General features: G+C 33.7%; 1 protein-coding gene across 3 annotated transcripts in view; it reads left to right on the plus strand.

Annotated features, from left to right (window-relative positions):
- The first annotated feature begins 3695 nt into the window (after positions 1–3695).
- Positions 3696–16619, plus strand: part of LOC148616466 (histone H4 transcription factor-like) — a 48418-nt gene continuing 35494 nt past the window's right edge. Inside the window, exons 1-5 of one of the 3 annotated variants that reach the window (XM_088583526.1) lie at positions 3696–3819; positions 8391–8566; positions 10442–10674; positions 12478–12583; positions 13558–13710. In XM_088583526.1, the coding sequence (XP_088439652.1) occupies positions 8395–8566; positions 10442–10674; positions 12478–12583; positions 13558–13710 (664 nt within the window). In that variant the 5' untranslated portion in view covers positions 3696–3819; positions 8391–8394. Of the gene's footprint in view, positions 3820–8387; positions 8567–10017; positions 10160–10441; positions 10675–12477; positions 12584–13557; positions 13711–16619 lie in introns of those variants that run through there. The other 2 variants (XM_088583527.1, XM_088583529.1) reach the window with 2 other exon arrangements.

The following is a 16619-nucleotide window of genomic DNA, read 5'->3' on the forward strand; positions in this document are numbered from 1 at the left end:
GGTGCAGTTAATTTAACTTGTTTTAGTAAAAAAAAATATGCATTGATGGAATTTTCCATTTTCAATGCGTTTTAGCGTAAGGCTGTGAAAACATGTCACGAAACAGACTGAAAGAAATCATGGAAGTTTATAAAGTTGAAAATGTAAGAGGTGTGTGTGTTTTGTTGTTATTTACAATTCAATTATTTATTTAAAAAGAACACAATACTACACATTAATAGGATTTAAGTGTTCACATTCATAAATTTGGCTAACTATAAACTAATTTTTTTTTTTAATTTCTATATAAACGTTAGGATGGTCTCTTTTTCAAAAGTTTCCTTTATGAATAGGCCATATTGTAGCCACTGAATAAAGCTTAAATTTGTACATTTTTTCAAAGAAGTCAGAGCCAGTATGGCAAATGCTCAACTTCGAGCACTTCAGTAAAAAAACAAGTTTGGCAGAGTAAAGTTTGATGTTAGGAGTTTATCTAATAGAACTTCTACAGCTGTTATATACATGTACATGTATGTTTTAGTAATGATAAATAGTGCTTAGAATAAGATAAAAAATATTTGTAATTTTAGTAATAAAGACTATAAGCGATAGACAATAGACAATTTTATTTGCACAGACATATTTACAGTAATTGGTTATGGCATGAACAAAAACAGAACAATGTAATATACATTACATATAAACTAAATTTATGACCATGGTGCGAAAGTGGTGTAAATCTGATAAAAACAGATTAATCTATAGTTTTGATAGCTTTAGCTTTATATACTAATATAATATCTGTTAAATTAAATTGACCTTCGATTTCAACATTCACTCATGCATTTGGTAGTTATTTTTAGTATTTCTATAGAACTACTGTTTAATATGTATGCTATGTCTCTTGGTGTGAGGTGAGGTTTTGATGAAGAAATTAAAGTATGATTGTCCAATTTCATTCTGTATTGCTTTCTTTGTGGTGTGAAGTGGGTGCACACCGAGAAGAAATGATATTCATCCTCTATGTTCCCACTATCACATGATTTACAAATACGTTTTTTCCTCTCTATGTTTTTGTGCCGACCCCTTTCTAGTGCATGTGCACTCAAACGAAATTTACTGATGATAGATCTTTCTATTTTAGATTTACATAAATCAATATATGGAGGTCTTTTAGACGGAATAAATATTTTACGGAAAAAAGAAAGTTTTTCACTCATGGCTATTGAGCCTACTAAATTTTGCTTAAACTGATCGTGTAGTCTTTGTTCGATACTTTTGATATAACATTGAAGGTTATTAAGTTGTAAGTTAAGATGACAGAACCCTAATTTATGTAGTATATCTTTTACATGGGACATCCACAAGTTGTTGTTTTTAACTTCTCTGAACATTTCGTGGACTAGTGTATCAGGGGAGTTAATGATGTGTGCAAGAAATAAACTGTTCATTTGCGCAAATTACAGGCAAATTTGATGTTATATAGTGTAATACTTTTATATCATTATTGTACTTGTACTTCTTCCGTTCGCCAGCAGTATCTGTTATCCTTGCTCTCCAAGTTGAGGTGAAAGTAGAAATGTTAAAATGGTTATATCACTAATATTGCATTTACAGCATTGTCATCTTTAAATCATCATATACGTTCTATTATTTATGGCACAGAACGCATTCTTACCCAATTTCCTACTAAACGGAGAAAAACGCCGATTCAAACGAACTAAAAACTGACTGTTAGGTTGAAAACAAATTGTGTACTAATTTTAATCTTAACAGATTATCGCCTCGTGACATCGGAAAGAGATAACAAATAAAAGTATAACTTTGCTGAGATGGTCGCATAGTAACTTTGGTAATCGATTTTCCCAAAAGAGGAAAGAGACAATCACCTAAAAGTGGGGCAAAGGTATTTATTAAACACCTTTTATGCGTGCATATTCAAACACAAAAATGCCTTATTTTAATGAATTTTGTTATTCACCCCATTAGATTCATCTATTTGCAATAATCTATATTAGGTGTCTATTCAACAGTAATCGAGTTATAGCTTATTATTTGATTTTATTTATTTGATTAGAAGGTGCCACGTAATTTTTTGTGTGAAATTTTAATGATAAATTAATGTTGTCATTCGGTCACAACCAGAATGGTTAATCTAAATGAAAGAGTTTGATGCCAACAATTGACAATAAGCTTGTATTTAGATACGTTTGAAGTAGATTCTGGTTCTTTCCTTTTATCTCAAGTCATCCCATCATTTGCAATTTGACGGTATCTGAGACGGAAAAATTCAAACAATCGATATAAATTGATTCAGTACATGAGTACTTTGAATGTTTATATAACTGATTGATAATTGGGATAATTAAAAGTGGCAAACCAGCGAACAATTGTTTTTGCATGCATACACTCTATTTCGTATTAGTGGATATTATGTTTTCTCAATTTGGCATATCTATGATAATTTTCCTAATTTCGAAAGATTTTGTTTTATATTGAAAAGAAAATAATAAAATTGATGTAAAAATATATGTATGATTTATTGGTTTCCACAAGGGGATATTTCAATAAGAAATTAAGCATCAAGCATAGAGTAAAAATGACTAGATGCATGTCACAATGTTAGTGAAAATAAAAAAAAGAGTTAAGATTACATCAGATACTTTATTACAATCTATATACACTCCCTGATTACATCGATGATGGTGAAAAAGATGTACTTTACTTTTGCAGGCGGGTTTTCACGATGTATGAATAAGTTTTGGTCTACTCAAAGCAGAGACTTATAATTAATAATATGAAATACCAGGACTCTGAATGCAATGGGAATTTTTCAAGTTAATCTCTTCACACAAGATTCTCCTGTGTAATCATTTGATAGCAAAGCATATGCATATGATTATAATGTATCACAAAAATGTTTTCTGCATTTGGTTTCTCACATTAAACAAGGAGTTAGATATAGACTACTATTCTTGCATTTAAGAACACTGAATAGTAGGTGTGAGAAGTTTCATGATGCACAAGAGGCTGACACAAACTCTGACAGTACAATATGAGTTTGATAACGCAAATAGTGATCACATTTATGATGTTTCTATAACTCAGAATTAATTAAAACTAACTTTTCTTTTAGTATTTAAGTGATTTTCAGACAATGATATTCCACGTTATCATATATTAAGTTATATTTTTATCAATTAGGTTACAGACCACCAATTCAACCAATGAGCATTTGGAACGTACGCAAAAATAGTCCTACGCAGAAATTACCCCTGTTCCTCATAGTGCTGTGAAAAAAGTTCTCATCTTATTTAAAAAATTTAAACAGTTTCTGAAAGGAAAAACATTTCTGTACATTTTATAGGTGCATTTTGCTTCTTGTGATGTGAGGCCTAATCTCCATAATGATTTTTAAATATACCCCTATCTTGTGAAAACACTGGGATTTCCCATGCTATTTATAGACCCTTCACTTCTGGTGACCAGTACTGCACTGCAAGTCTGCTAACCCCACATGCCATTCTGAGGATTGTGAGCTGACATATGTAGAATCATGCTGATATATAGTCCTCTGCAGGTTAAAGTAAAGGTAAAGTCCAGAGAAGCCATTGAATATTGTGAAATTAGCATAGAAGCCTATGGAAAGTGGAATTGGTGGTTTTTAGCCTGAACGTTGGGTACGTATACGGAATACACATTTTGTACTTTACCTTAACTGATTCCCTGTTAAAGAAAACAGACAGTCCCGCGGAGCAGGCGATTTAAAAAACTTAGAATCTCCCTCGACCCGCTAGTCTTTACTTAGGAAGCACAAACGAGTGGGCGATTTCTGTTGTTGTAAGTTTTAACATGTGTACAAATGTTGAGTGTAAGTATATACTGGGGTCTCAAAACTGAGACGAACCCGGCCTCTGGAAAGTGGATTGTCTGAAGTTATAAGGTTCTTTAATTTATTGTAAACTATATTTAACTCCTTAGAAGTTAAAACAAAATATATATCTTTCATTGCATTAAACTTATTTTTCGGATGCTGCATCTTTAAATCTCTGTAACTGCTTTAAAAAGTAAGGTAATTTATCTGCTACAATATTGTCAATAACTTATCAATGGATCACGATAACTTTTTTATCCCAATTTCATCTACAACTGTACATTCAAATTGACAGCAATCTCTCTTACATGACATAAACAAAATGAAAGTTGTCGAAAATCTAGTTAAAATTTAAAGTTTGTCTCTAATTTTCATGTGTTTAGGAATCTTGATAAATATGTGGTTCCAGGCGTTACACTTTTCCCCTATTTCAAAATATTAGTTTTGGTTTGACTTTGTGGATGCAACTTCTTGAAAACTGCTCAACAGATTTTGTTCAAATTTTGTAGGATTGTTAGTCACCATATGTAGTTGATTGTTTTGGCTGCCATTTTAAATACAACAAATTTTATTAGAGTTATGGGACTTTTGCACAAGTATTTTGTGGCAGTGGGGGACATTTGGCATCACGAAGCAATCTTGTTACTTTTTATAACCAACCCACCTTACGGATATGGTAGAAACCTGAAATGAAACCCCATTTAGCCATGTGTCTTTAGTGATGGCTCTATTCTGAACATGAAGTAATATTGACATTGTGATAATAGACTAGTCCAATTAGTAATATAAAGTCTTGGGATGGTTATTGTCAGTCATACCATAAATTTTCATTGAACAAAATGAAAGGAGGATTGTGCTTTTTGCAAATACAAGTTTTTATTGCCATTCTCTTTAAATTTAAAGTGTTAAAAAACAAGATTTGAAGTTCAGGTACGTGTAGTCATAGAAGCTTTAGTGTAAATCTAGATTTCTTAACTACATTTCTGAAAAGTGTAGATTATTTGTTGGGTTTTAATGTCCGAGCAGCAGTATTTCAGCTATATTCAGACGATGAACATGAAATTGATGATAAAATGAACATGAAATGGTGATGAAATGAAAAAGGGATGGGACACAAGGACAATGGGGTCTACAAATTTTGATTGCCACTGGAAATAGGGAGAGATGGGTAGGGTCGGGCAATTTAGCCTCCTGTAGCGGAGCCCTATGGTTCCTATTTCCGGAGAATACCACAGTAGGGTTCTTTAATGTACCAGTAATGTGGCATCTTTCCCAACATGGTGCACCACTATGGTTTGCTGTCAGGTTTTCCGTATTATAGCCTGACAACCTCAGCATGTAACACGCCAGGGGTACCCCATTCCACCACCTGGGCACACATCCCAGTTGCTCTGTGGGCAGAGCGCCCTAGCCCCTGGCTAGGGTTCTGAGCACTGTTTAGTTGCCTTTTATGACAAGCTTATCGCTGCTGCAGGCCTATTCTTTTAACACCCGGACCTGCACGGGGCGAAATGTGTAGACAGAAGGAAAGTTGTGCCCATTGTTCTTCTAAGCACACCTGGCCCAAAACACCATGTGAGCTATTGCCATCACTTTATGTCCACCCTCATTGTTGTCCATCATTGTGTCGTCAACAATTTTTCAAAATTATTCTCCTCGGAAATTACTTGACCAATAAGAGCTTAACTTGGTATGAATGTTCCTTAGGGTATTCTGCATAGAACTTATTTGGGGATTTTTTTATCTTTAAAAAAAATCAAAGTACTCATGTACCAAATCAATTTATATCGATTGTTTGAGTTTTTACGCCTCAAATAATCATCATATTGCAAAAATATGGGATAAACTTATTTTTAAATTTACCACTTGATTACTAAGGACATTTTAAAAACACACACACACACACACCAAAATTCATAATGCATTGTACAAAAAATAGCAGTGCACCATTTTGCATAATATTACGGTTCGAAATTGGTTTACATGGAACACCTAGATGTATGAACACAAAACTCTCCAAAATAGTGTATAATTGAGTTACAAACTACTAGTTGACAATTCCCAGTTTTTAAATTTTCAGGTCGAAATTCAAGTTATCGACCTCCAGGTCGAGACTGCCTGTTAAATCACTCAAACTTAAGCAACAATCATTGAAATAAATCATATCTTAAGAAACACGTTCTTCTCAACCAGCTTCATTTCTCAGTTGATAAGCTTTATACCTCAAATGCTACAAGTTATTCTATAGACACCTATGGCTATGTGTCATGTGAAAGCACTTGGTTTCTGGGTACCTAGTCCAGAGACACGTACATTAACAGAAACGATAAAATCTTATAATCTCAGGCATTTGCTCCCACTATCAAATACCTAGCCCGACTAGTATATAACACGAAAGGGGGATCCCAGATTTGGTGGTAACTCGCTTCAACTCATTTCCCCCTTTTGAAATCGAACATATTATATCAGTCTATACGAAACTCGTCGGACCTTCGGTCAAATCTGATAAAATTGCTGCCAGTTCGATAAAGATCGCTCCGATATCCGGATCAGAAGTCCGACATCATTTTCGAGTTTTATTGTACATCCGTCATCAAGTTGTTTCCCCTGAAAAAAACAAATGGCCGGTCGTGTACGAAACTGTTGAAAAAGTCCTTTTTAAGGTATATGGAGGTAGCAGTACCTGGCAAAGCAGTTAAGATTAAAAGAAATAACCAATTTCTTATCACTTAAATGAATAAAAGTTTTTTTTGGACCAGAAAAACTTAATGCGGTCCAGTAAAACAGTAACCTTTACCGGTCCGAATGACCAGTAAAAAAAAAGAGTTCCGCGTAGACTGCATATTACTATTTACTGCTCTGCAACCAATCTATTAAATGAACACAGGTGTAACCACCAAATACTTCTTATTATATACGGTCGGGTTGCATATTTGATAGTGGGAGCAAGCCCCTGTGATATAATTTGACCAATCATGCCTGCTGCAGAAAACATTAGACATGCACAATTAAGGCCCTGGAGCACCTACACCTATATTTTAATAACATACATATGGCCAAAACAGTCGAATAGAATGATTATTGCAAAAAGCAATAACACCAGACCAAAATATGACACAATTCCCGAGAAATGCATTATCGAAATTCCTATGCCATCGTCTATGCAAAGTTTCATTTGTATTTGCCATCTCTGGGCTTCCGATGTCACAAGGTGGCAACCGTAATGAAATACATGATACAGTGAATGATACGTCAGGGTGCTATCGGGGTTATGCTAACCTTTTGTAACAAAACGGCCAAAAGATAAGCTACAAATAATAGCCTGAAACCCTTTTCTTTATACAAGTTTCTTGATCGGAACCACTGCCCCTTTTATCCATCAAGGCCTGCATGAGACAGTTCTTTCAATTGGTACTAAGCATTCCTCTTTATATTCCAGTTCTATGATTGAAGACTATTTATAGTCTTGCTGGGTTTGCATTTCTAGCTAAACATCAATAGGGTTTTCTGCGTAGAAACATTGTGGGAATTCTTGATCAGTCAGAAAACATGGCCGCCATTACTAAAAATAGAATGAAGGTGTCAGACAGAAGTTTTTCAGATATATCTCCAAAACCATTAAGTAAAAATGTTAAGAATGATGAGATCTACATATATCTCTGGTAAAATTTTCGTTTTAATCTGTTAAGCCATGTTGGAGTCATTGCTCTTTTTCAACATTTTTTCCCTATTTTTCATGCTGTTTCTTTCAAAAATCTTCTTCTCTGAAACTACCAGACCAAAATGTCCTTTATTATTTTTACGAGTCTCGCACTGATGGTACACGTATGGTAAAGCTTACAGTGCTTGCTGATTTAGACCATGCCTACCCCATATTAATGCATATACAAAAAATGCATATTTTAATCTAATGTATGATATATATTGATAGCTCTGGTATTCATACATTTTTTTGTACATGGACACTTATTTGATCATTGTTTAAACCATAACTTCTAGAAAAGCAGAGGACGCTTACCGTACCGGTTCACATGGTCCACGCTCTCAGTTTTTAGTGGAGTCCGAGTAGCTCATTTTCTTTTGTTACTTTTTATGTATGATTTAGTTACTTTATGTTTTTTTGTTGTTTATGTCTGTTTTCCATGTCTGGTCTTTGTCCCTGGATTACATTCTTTTGATTACCGCTATAACCTTGGTTCCCTTGATTACTTTTTCTAGGCCTATATTACACCCCTAGACCTATATTGCATACCCTATTTCACATTCCTTCATGGACCATACTTGAAGTTTGGTTAAAATATATGATATAATTAATATGGCATGTCAAAAACTTTATTTGGGCTGGTGGCCCTTTGGGTGGTATAGGAACTTAGGGTTGATACCACATATGATTCAGATTTTGGCATGTCATATTTACTTCAATACATGTATGATAGCATACAAAAATGTACTAGTAATTTTGTAATTAACTACTGTTACAGCTACTTCGTGTTTAATTGTTTAAATTGTAATAATACTTTTGTATAATCTTAAGCAGCACAATGCCAAGGAATCTAAAACCAAACACCAGAGAAACAAAGATTTTGATGTCAGAGTTAGTTCTACACTGTGAATGGGGAGAATGTAACTGTGTGTATGAGAACATGGATGACTTATTATCACATATGTCTAAACATCTGGTTGAACAGCATACCACAGCTGATGATCCCATGGGTAATGTTGTATTGCTAATATACTAATGTTTGGGTTTAATACATATACATTTTGTACATTTGTAGGTTTCATAATGAGCAAAAGAAGAGTATTGCAAAATATAAACTCAAAATTTCAACAATTTCAAACAATCTTGGCAAGTTTGTTATGGAGTTGAATTTAAATAAAGTGAGTTGATATTTTGCCACATTCAGCTTTCACAACTTTCAATAATTTCTTAAGTATGTTATGCCACTCAACATTCGGCATCTGTTGTGGCAGAAATTTTAGCAATCATTGTCTAGTACCTTACCAGTTTTTACATGAGAGCAATGTTAGAAATGTCACAATGTTGCTTTGCAGTAATCAGGTTTTATAGACAAAGAAACATAATCACACATCAACCAAAGTATATAAAATGACCATATTGTAGAGAATATATGGTTATTGCTTTAGCTTCTAGTAAGTATTATGTCCTCTGCACTTATTTATTTATTATTTCTTTTCTTTCTTTCTTTTTTTAATGCATTATTATCACTATTGCAAATAGATATGCCCTTAAGTGAATATACATTTACATTCTATATTCATATAATAATTAGATGATCATAATTATAATCTCCATTATCATAATCCAATTTTGTAAATGAAACTGAGGTGTGCCAATATGATAACTAAACACTATGGGTTGATTACTATGATGTTTTACTCATAATGCAAGTAAAAGCTAAAAAAAACGTGACAATTATTTAGTTTGTAAATTAACTGTTGATATTATATGTAATTATATATGTTCAATCAAAACTGTTGTATGTAAAAAAAAATTGTATTGTAATCATGCCCTTTAGGGACCCTTAATTGGTGAATAAACAGTTCTTTATTGTCGTATGTTATACTTTTTAGATTTTCATTTGTTTCTTAGATATATCTGTAGGTCCATGTAAAGTTGTATTGAGTGGTAGGAAATTATATGGACTGTGTTGCTTTCAAATTAAGAAATAATATATGAGGTTGTGTATACTTTTCCCATTTCTCCTACACGAATGATCCAGAATAAACTATGTTTGAAAGTATAAAATGGCATAGTTAATGAATCATGATACTTTGGGTGAAATTGCAATGGATGGACTGCTTAGTCGCCAAAAAAAAATTGTTTTCTAGCTACACTTCAATGCATGTAATTTTTTTTGGGCAACCAACTGGTCCATATATTGCCTCTGCATTATGAACTATTTGCTAATAATTGTCTAGAGCATGTATTTTGTGTCTTGACTGTAACTTTAACACAAAATTACAGATCTCCATGTACCACAAGGTGCCATACCATAAAAGGAAGGCTGAGGTTGATTTATATGGTCATGGCTTTAACTGACAAAAAGGGGACCAAAACAAGCATTTTCATATTCTTTGTATAATTTTTTTTCTCTCACCAATTTAAATGGGTTTTAGTTCTTTTATTTCTAAATAACTTTCAGTCTCTTTAAGGGATTAAACTATTAATTATAGAAAGTTTTAGAGTGTAGCACACTGTGTATGGATACTACATTTGTAGATAGTGATCAGTCAGACCAGCCAAAAGTAAATGCAGTCAAACCTGTCTAAACCAAACCCTAGGTAATGGTAACTTCTGTAAACCAAACCCTAGATAAACTGGTAACTTCTGTAAACCAAACCCTGGATAAACTGGTAACTTCTGTAAATCATACCCTAGATAAACTGGTAACTTCTGTAAACCAACATTTTCTGGAGTCCATTCATATGTTTCTACTAAACACCTGTCTTGACCAAACAAATCTCAGTCCAGAAGGATTATGTTTAATACAGGTTTTACTTAATATTTTATTCAAGCATTGTTGTTTATAATATTCTTCAATTTGTAAAATAATTACATTACAGATAAGGATGAAGAGTTTTTGTGCCAGTGGAGAGAGTGTAATACTTTGGTTCAGGGTCAGAGAAATGACTTTTTACGTCATGCCTACTTCCACTGTTTCCATGTCAAAATAAAGAACATTGGTGATCAGATGATCAGAAAGATGGAGTTACGGGGCTGTATGTTAGAGAACCAAAGTCGTAACCTTATACCAGAGTTACCCGAAAGGTTGCAGTGTGGCTGGAATTTATGTGAAGTATGAATATCTGTATAGCTGTAACTATATATTTATATTTATATTAGTGTAAGTTCTTTGACAAAAGTGCTTAAGTAGCAGTCTTTGTAAGAATCATGCAAAATCTGAAAAATGTGATACAGCCCGAAAAATCTACATATTTTAATTTTTATCTCCTAAGAACAGGGGTTATATGAAAAACTGAATTTCAATTTTTGTTTACTATACCAATTACAACAAGATATCAAAAATGGAAATATGTAGGCTTTTTACGCATGAATCACATTTTGCATGATTCTTAGCTGGAGTACTACTTAAAAGTTATTGTAGACTTTTTCCATTGTTGAAAATTTACTGGTATGATTAATTGTTGTGATGGTCCTAGAAAAGCTTTGGACTTTCAAAGTGTCAAGTACATTATACATTTACTCAATCTTCCACAAATAACATATTCATTATTATGGCAATTAAGAACATGTTCCACTACGCAAGTTTAGGCCTTTTGTGTTTAGTTCACCTAGTCCCATGCTTTGTGTTCTTTGTCACTAACATCTAATATAGTCATTAATTTTTCTTTAAAATCTTTTATTCTGAAAGGGCTTAGTTCACATATTCTTCAATTTCTATTAAAACACTGATAAAGCATAAACATGGCTGCCACCTGTTTTTTGGAACACAGTTGAGGTATATGAAAAATAAAAACAATTTCAATTTATTAGATTGACTTAACCACTTCATCAAAGTTTTCATTGGGTAGAAGACAATTCCCCTTAGGAGTTTTTCCTCTTTAAAGGCCAAAATTAGCTCACCTGGCCTGTTGTAGTTGCTGCTGTCCATGGTTAATTTTTCTTTAAAACCTTCTTCTCTGAAACCACTTAGTGGATTATAACTAAACTTGGTGACCAGCATCTTTAGGGTATCTACATAAAAAATTGTATTGATTACATAGATCAAGCAATACAAGGCCGCCGTTGCTATTTTTAGTCAAGTCACCAATTTCTACATGTATCTAAAAAAATATTTAAATATTGGAAAATGAATGTGACCTTCCACTTCAGCTTGAAGAACTGTACTACTGTCTCCATTGGGTTTAAATTGTTGGACAACTCCTTGTTAAAGTTATTGTCAGAGTTTATGTTGAAAACTATAATAGATAGAAGAGAAACTTTTAATTGATGAATGATTCTTATGTTTAGGCCTACAAAAGTCTTCATTGAGTCCAAAATTGTCTGACTACTCCTTGTTGGAATTATTGCCCCTGAAATGCAAAAAAATTTTTTTGCAATTTTCAGTCAATATCTTGACAACTGAAAAAGAAAACAACATATGATTTTGGACTACTAAAGTTTCCATTGGATCAAACATAGAGTAATTGCCTTTGAAGGACCAAAATTTCACCAGGTGAAGGATTTAGGCTCCTGGGAACCTCTTGTTAAAATCTTAATGACAATGTTTACAAAAGCATTTATTAGATGAAACTTATTTGACAAATTGTTTTGGGGTGTATTGACTCCAAAAAGTAAAACCAAATTATTACTTTTACTTATTAACTTACTCCCCATAATGTCAAAGATTCATTTCTTCTTCTTGTTTCTGCATTTATTAGATGAAACTTATTTTACAAATTTTATACACTGGGAGCATTCACTAATTCAGCGCTATTTAATTTATGTATTTTTCTGTTGACTTATGTATTTAATTGTTGTAAAGAGTTGGTACATTTTTTTTTACAAATTAGTGACATGTCATTTCCCATGCGTTTACTTTTTTTGTGTATATTTCAATACATTTTTAATATTTTTCCTTGGGTTAACTATATTTTAGACAATCATAGACAATCCTGAATATTTCTACCGACATGTAGACAATCATGCTGAAGGATTTCCAGAAGGCAACAACTTGGAAGGAGGTGCTAAATGTGAATGGGAAGGTAATAGTGGTCATAAGGCTATTTTTCTTATAACCCCATTCAACAAGTAGATTGTACATTTTTTTGTATATTGGTAATCCCTTGTCTGTCTGTCTAAATTTTGTCCCAATTGTCTCTGCTTTCAATGGGCATACTGATTTCAAATTTGGTGTGTGGTTTTCTGTATATTGGGCATACATTGTAATTGATTAATTGTTGTTCTATATCAACTTCCTGTATATGTGGGGGGGTATACCTAGCACTACAATGGGTGTAACTTCATGTTTTAACTTTTATTATGATTGGAGACCTTAATATTTTGGTAACCAGTTGTATGCCCTCATTTTACAATTGTTATTGAGGTATTCCTTTCTGCAAGAAAAGATGATTTTAATGTTTTATGCTACATCAGGTAAGAATGACACTATTTTCTATAGTGTAACTCATATATGTAAAAATTAAGAGATTTGAATACTGTGAAAGAACTGTTGTTCTTAGGGTACCATTTTTTAGGGTTTTCATTGACAGGCCAAACCACAAAAGTTGGTTCCCATTGAAAAGAAGATTTCCATTGATCTGCATACTGAAAACCTCAAAACCAAGAGTTCAAGACTCCTGGAATTTATGTTCCTTCCTTAATCCATGAAAATTGGTATCCACGAATTAAAGTACCTTCACAGTATTGTATTTTTATCCATGTGCCCTCATTAGTATGTTGGCTTTTAGCCTGTCAATCCTTAAATATATATCTTGGAGTTGAAATTTTCTCTTGTTATATATGGTATATACAATGTCAGTTAATGTCATATGGGGCTTTTTTCTTTCTCAGACTACGACTAAATCAAGGTTAATGTTGTTGTTGACAAACACACAGGTACACATGGAGATAGTGTATTTGTGTGAGTTTTCAGTAAATACATTTTACAAGCAAGTAATTATTTAAAGATTGACATTGTGTTGTCAGATTATTTTGGTAAGCTGAATATTTTCTTCAGGATGTGAAACAGTGGCCAAAAATAAATATAAGTTACGAGAGCATTTACGAAGTCATACTCAGGAGAAAGTGATTGCCTGTCCTACATGTGGTGGCTTGTTTTCCTCCAGAACTAAGTTTGTTGACCATGTCAAAAGACAGGCTGGTGTTGAAGGTGAGAGATTTTTAAAGTTTGACAAAAACAAGTAATAATGTAGTGCCAGTACTTCTCCATTACATAAGGCAGGTGTAACATGTAAGGTAAAGAGTTAATAAGCTATCAACAAGGCCTTCTCAATAGATATGTTGTTTACCATATGTTTAGTGACTTCCTATTAGACTTGGGACAACTTGCCTGCTGGTTGAGTTGTCCCAGATGATAAACTTCCATATTTGTACATGATTTACAGCAGATTACTTCCAAATAACTGAAATCTAAGCCAGTGGTTTTACATTCATAGAGTAATTTGGTATTGATTACTGTAATGGCATTATGAGGATATGGTTCTCTACCAAAAGGCATTTTTCCCCCACTACTTTATGTTTAATGTTTTTTTTTTAGCTTATAACTTTTAATTGCTTGACTACTTGATTGACTTTGATTTATCAAAAATGCTGAAAAAATGAATTGAAATACTGTGCCCTCCAGCTTTAGACAAGACGGCCACCAGAGGCCATCCTAGCTTTAGACAAGATGGCCACCAGAGGCCATCCTAGCTTTAGACAAGATGGCCACCAGAGGCCATCCTAGCTTTAGACAAGATGGCCACCAGAGGCCATCCTAGCTTTAGACAAGATGGCCACCAGAGGCCATCCTAGCTTTAGACAAGATGGCCACCAGAGGCTATCCTAGCTTTAGATGGAAAAGTTCTAACTTCTATAGAATTTAAGCTTCTTATTCTTTGTTAGTATTTTGAGAGCAATGACATGTTCAAACAGTTCATAGTATTTCATTATAATTCAAATCATACGGCTGAAAAAAGTTGTGTTTCATGACCGGTTTACCACCAGTCTTAGTCGTAGAATAAAGTAAGAGATTGTATCAGCTGGAGACAAACAAACTGGTAATAACTAGGTCTGGCAAAACAAAACTTAAAAATTTACTCAGGTGTGAGAATCAATTTGTTTATTTGTGATGTCTTGAAATTCCAAAACTTTGATTGGAGTTGCTATAGAACTTGAGATAAGGATAGCCTTATTTCATATAGAATGGAGGACTGTAAATAGTTTTTGACCCGTTAATGTATCATAGTTTGTTATTGCCAGGTTAGTGCCATCTTTTTTAAAGGCATTTCTATGTAACTTTGATAATGATAAGTACATGTAGCAAAAAAAGCAGAGATGTAATTGGTTTTCATGGTGGATACCTTTTTTTTTAGGTGACTTTGCTACTGGAACACATTTATTTTGGTTTATTGCTTGGGTAGCACCTCTGTTTTCTATGGATTTCTTTCCAACTTTGGAGAATAATTTGAAGCAAAAGTTCACAATTGTAAAATTGCAGTGAAATTAGGTACCTTAGTATATTAGTCTGTCAACTGATGCTATAGAGAGACCCCAATATGGTAGAGACTGAAATGTTGAATATATGCTTTTAATGCAATCATTTTTTTTGTGTGTGTAAAACAGGGAAAAGACTTAGGATTGTTTTCAATTGTTGGTTAGATTATAGGATATAAACCACTTTACGCAGAATAAACAGCTTTGCAAAGTCAAGTAATATTTATTTGTACAATATAAGTGGATACATCATTAAAACAAATAACACAAGCTCTTATGAGCTTTTCAAGTTGACACGATTTACTATCGATGTTGTTGCCTAAACTATCCTAAAGTCATTTACATTCAATAATCAAACCACCATTTGAAAAGAATTCTTATATTTTAATTCAAAAGCACAAGAAAACAAAATAAAATAAGAAGAAATTGTTTTTTTTTTTTCAAATATGAAATCAACATTTTTAACATTGATCAATACTGTCAACGTTATCAATTGATAGTGCCATATGTAATTTACATGCATTCTTTTATTGTATTGAAATACCATTGAAATAGTCCTGTAGTTAGGGGGTGTGGCTAAAATACCAAGTTAGGTTATACCAAATGGACAGTGTTGCTCAATACAGCTGATCTATTCAGAATTTTGTTGAAATCAAAATATATTAAAATGATGTAAAGATTGAAATGGTGCTTAGAGTGTATGATCTGCTCTTGAAATCTCATATTAAAATAGTGGGTATTCCTTTTTTGGTTGACTCAACCTACTGACACTTTTATGGTCTTTCACAATGGAATGGTGATAAATGTTCTTAATACCAGTACTTAGCTTTCAGCCCCGTGCAGGTCCGGGTGTTAAAAGAATAGGCCTGCAGCAGCGCTAAGCTTGTCGTAAAAGGCGACTAAATAGTGCTCAGAACCCTAGCCTGGGGGCTAGGGCGCTCTGCCCACAGAGCAACTGGGATGTGTGCCCCAGGTGGTGGAATGGGGTACCCCTGGCGTGTTACATGCTGGGGTTGTCAGGCTATAATACGGAAAACCTGACTGCAAACCATAGTGGTGCACCGTGTTGGGAAAGATGCCACGTTCCTCGCACGTTAAAAAACCCTACTGTGGTATTCTCCCGGAGTAGGAACCATAGGGCTCCGCCACAGGAGGCTAAATTGCCCGACCCTACCCACCTCTCCCTATTTCCAGTGGCAATCAAAATTTGTCAATCCCATTGTCCTTGTGTCCCATCCCTTTTTCATTTCATCATTTCATGTTCATTTTATCATCAATTTCGTGTTCATCGTCTGAATATAGTTGAAATATTGCTGCTCCGACGTTAAACCCCAACAAACAAACAAACAAACTCAGCTTTCACTGTATTGGACCTGCATTGGCTATCAATTAGTTTTTGACCTGTTTGGCACTACTTGTATACATTCAGTTTTATCATTGAGAACCCATTCCAGTTTTTCTCCGACACGGTCAGTACAGTTTCACTTTTTACCCCTTGACCTTAAAGATGCTCTTATATAAAAACGCAAGTCACCTGATCACAATTCTGTGTATTGATTGGCCAAATACTGATAACTTAGTGGC

This window comes from Perna viridis, chromosome 5, assembly GCF_037379345.1.
Source record: "Perna viridis isolate PV_CMFRI_1.1 ecotype Kerala chromosome 5, ASM3737934v1, whole genome shotgun sequence".
Classification (NCBI taxonomy): Eukaryota; Metazoa; Mollusca; class Bivalvia; order Mytilida; family Mytilidae; genus Perna; species Perna viridis.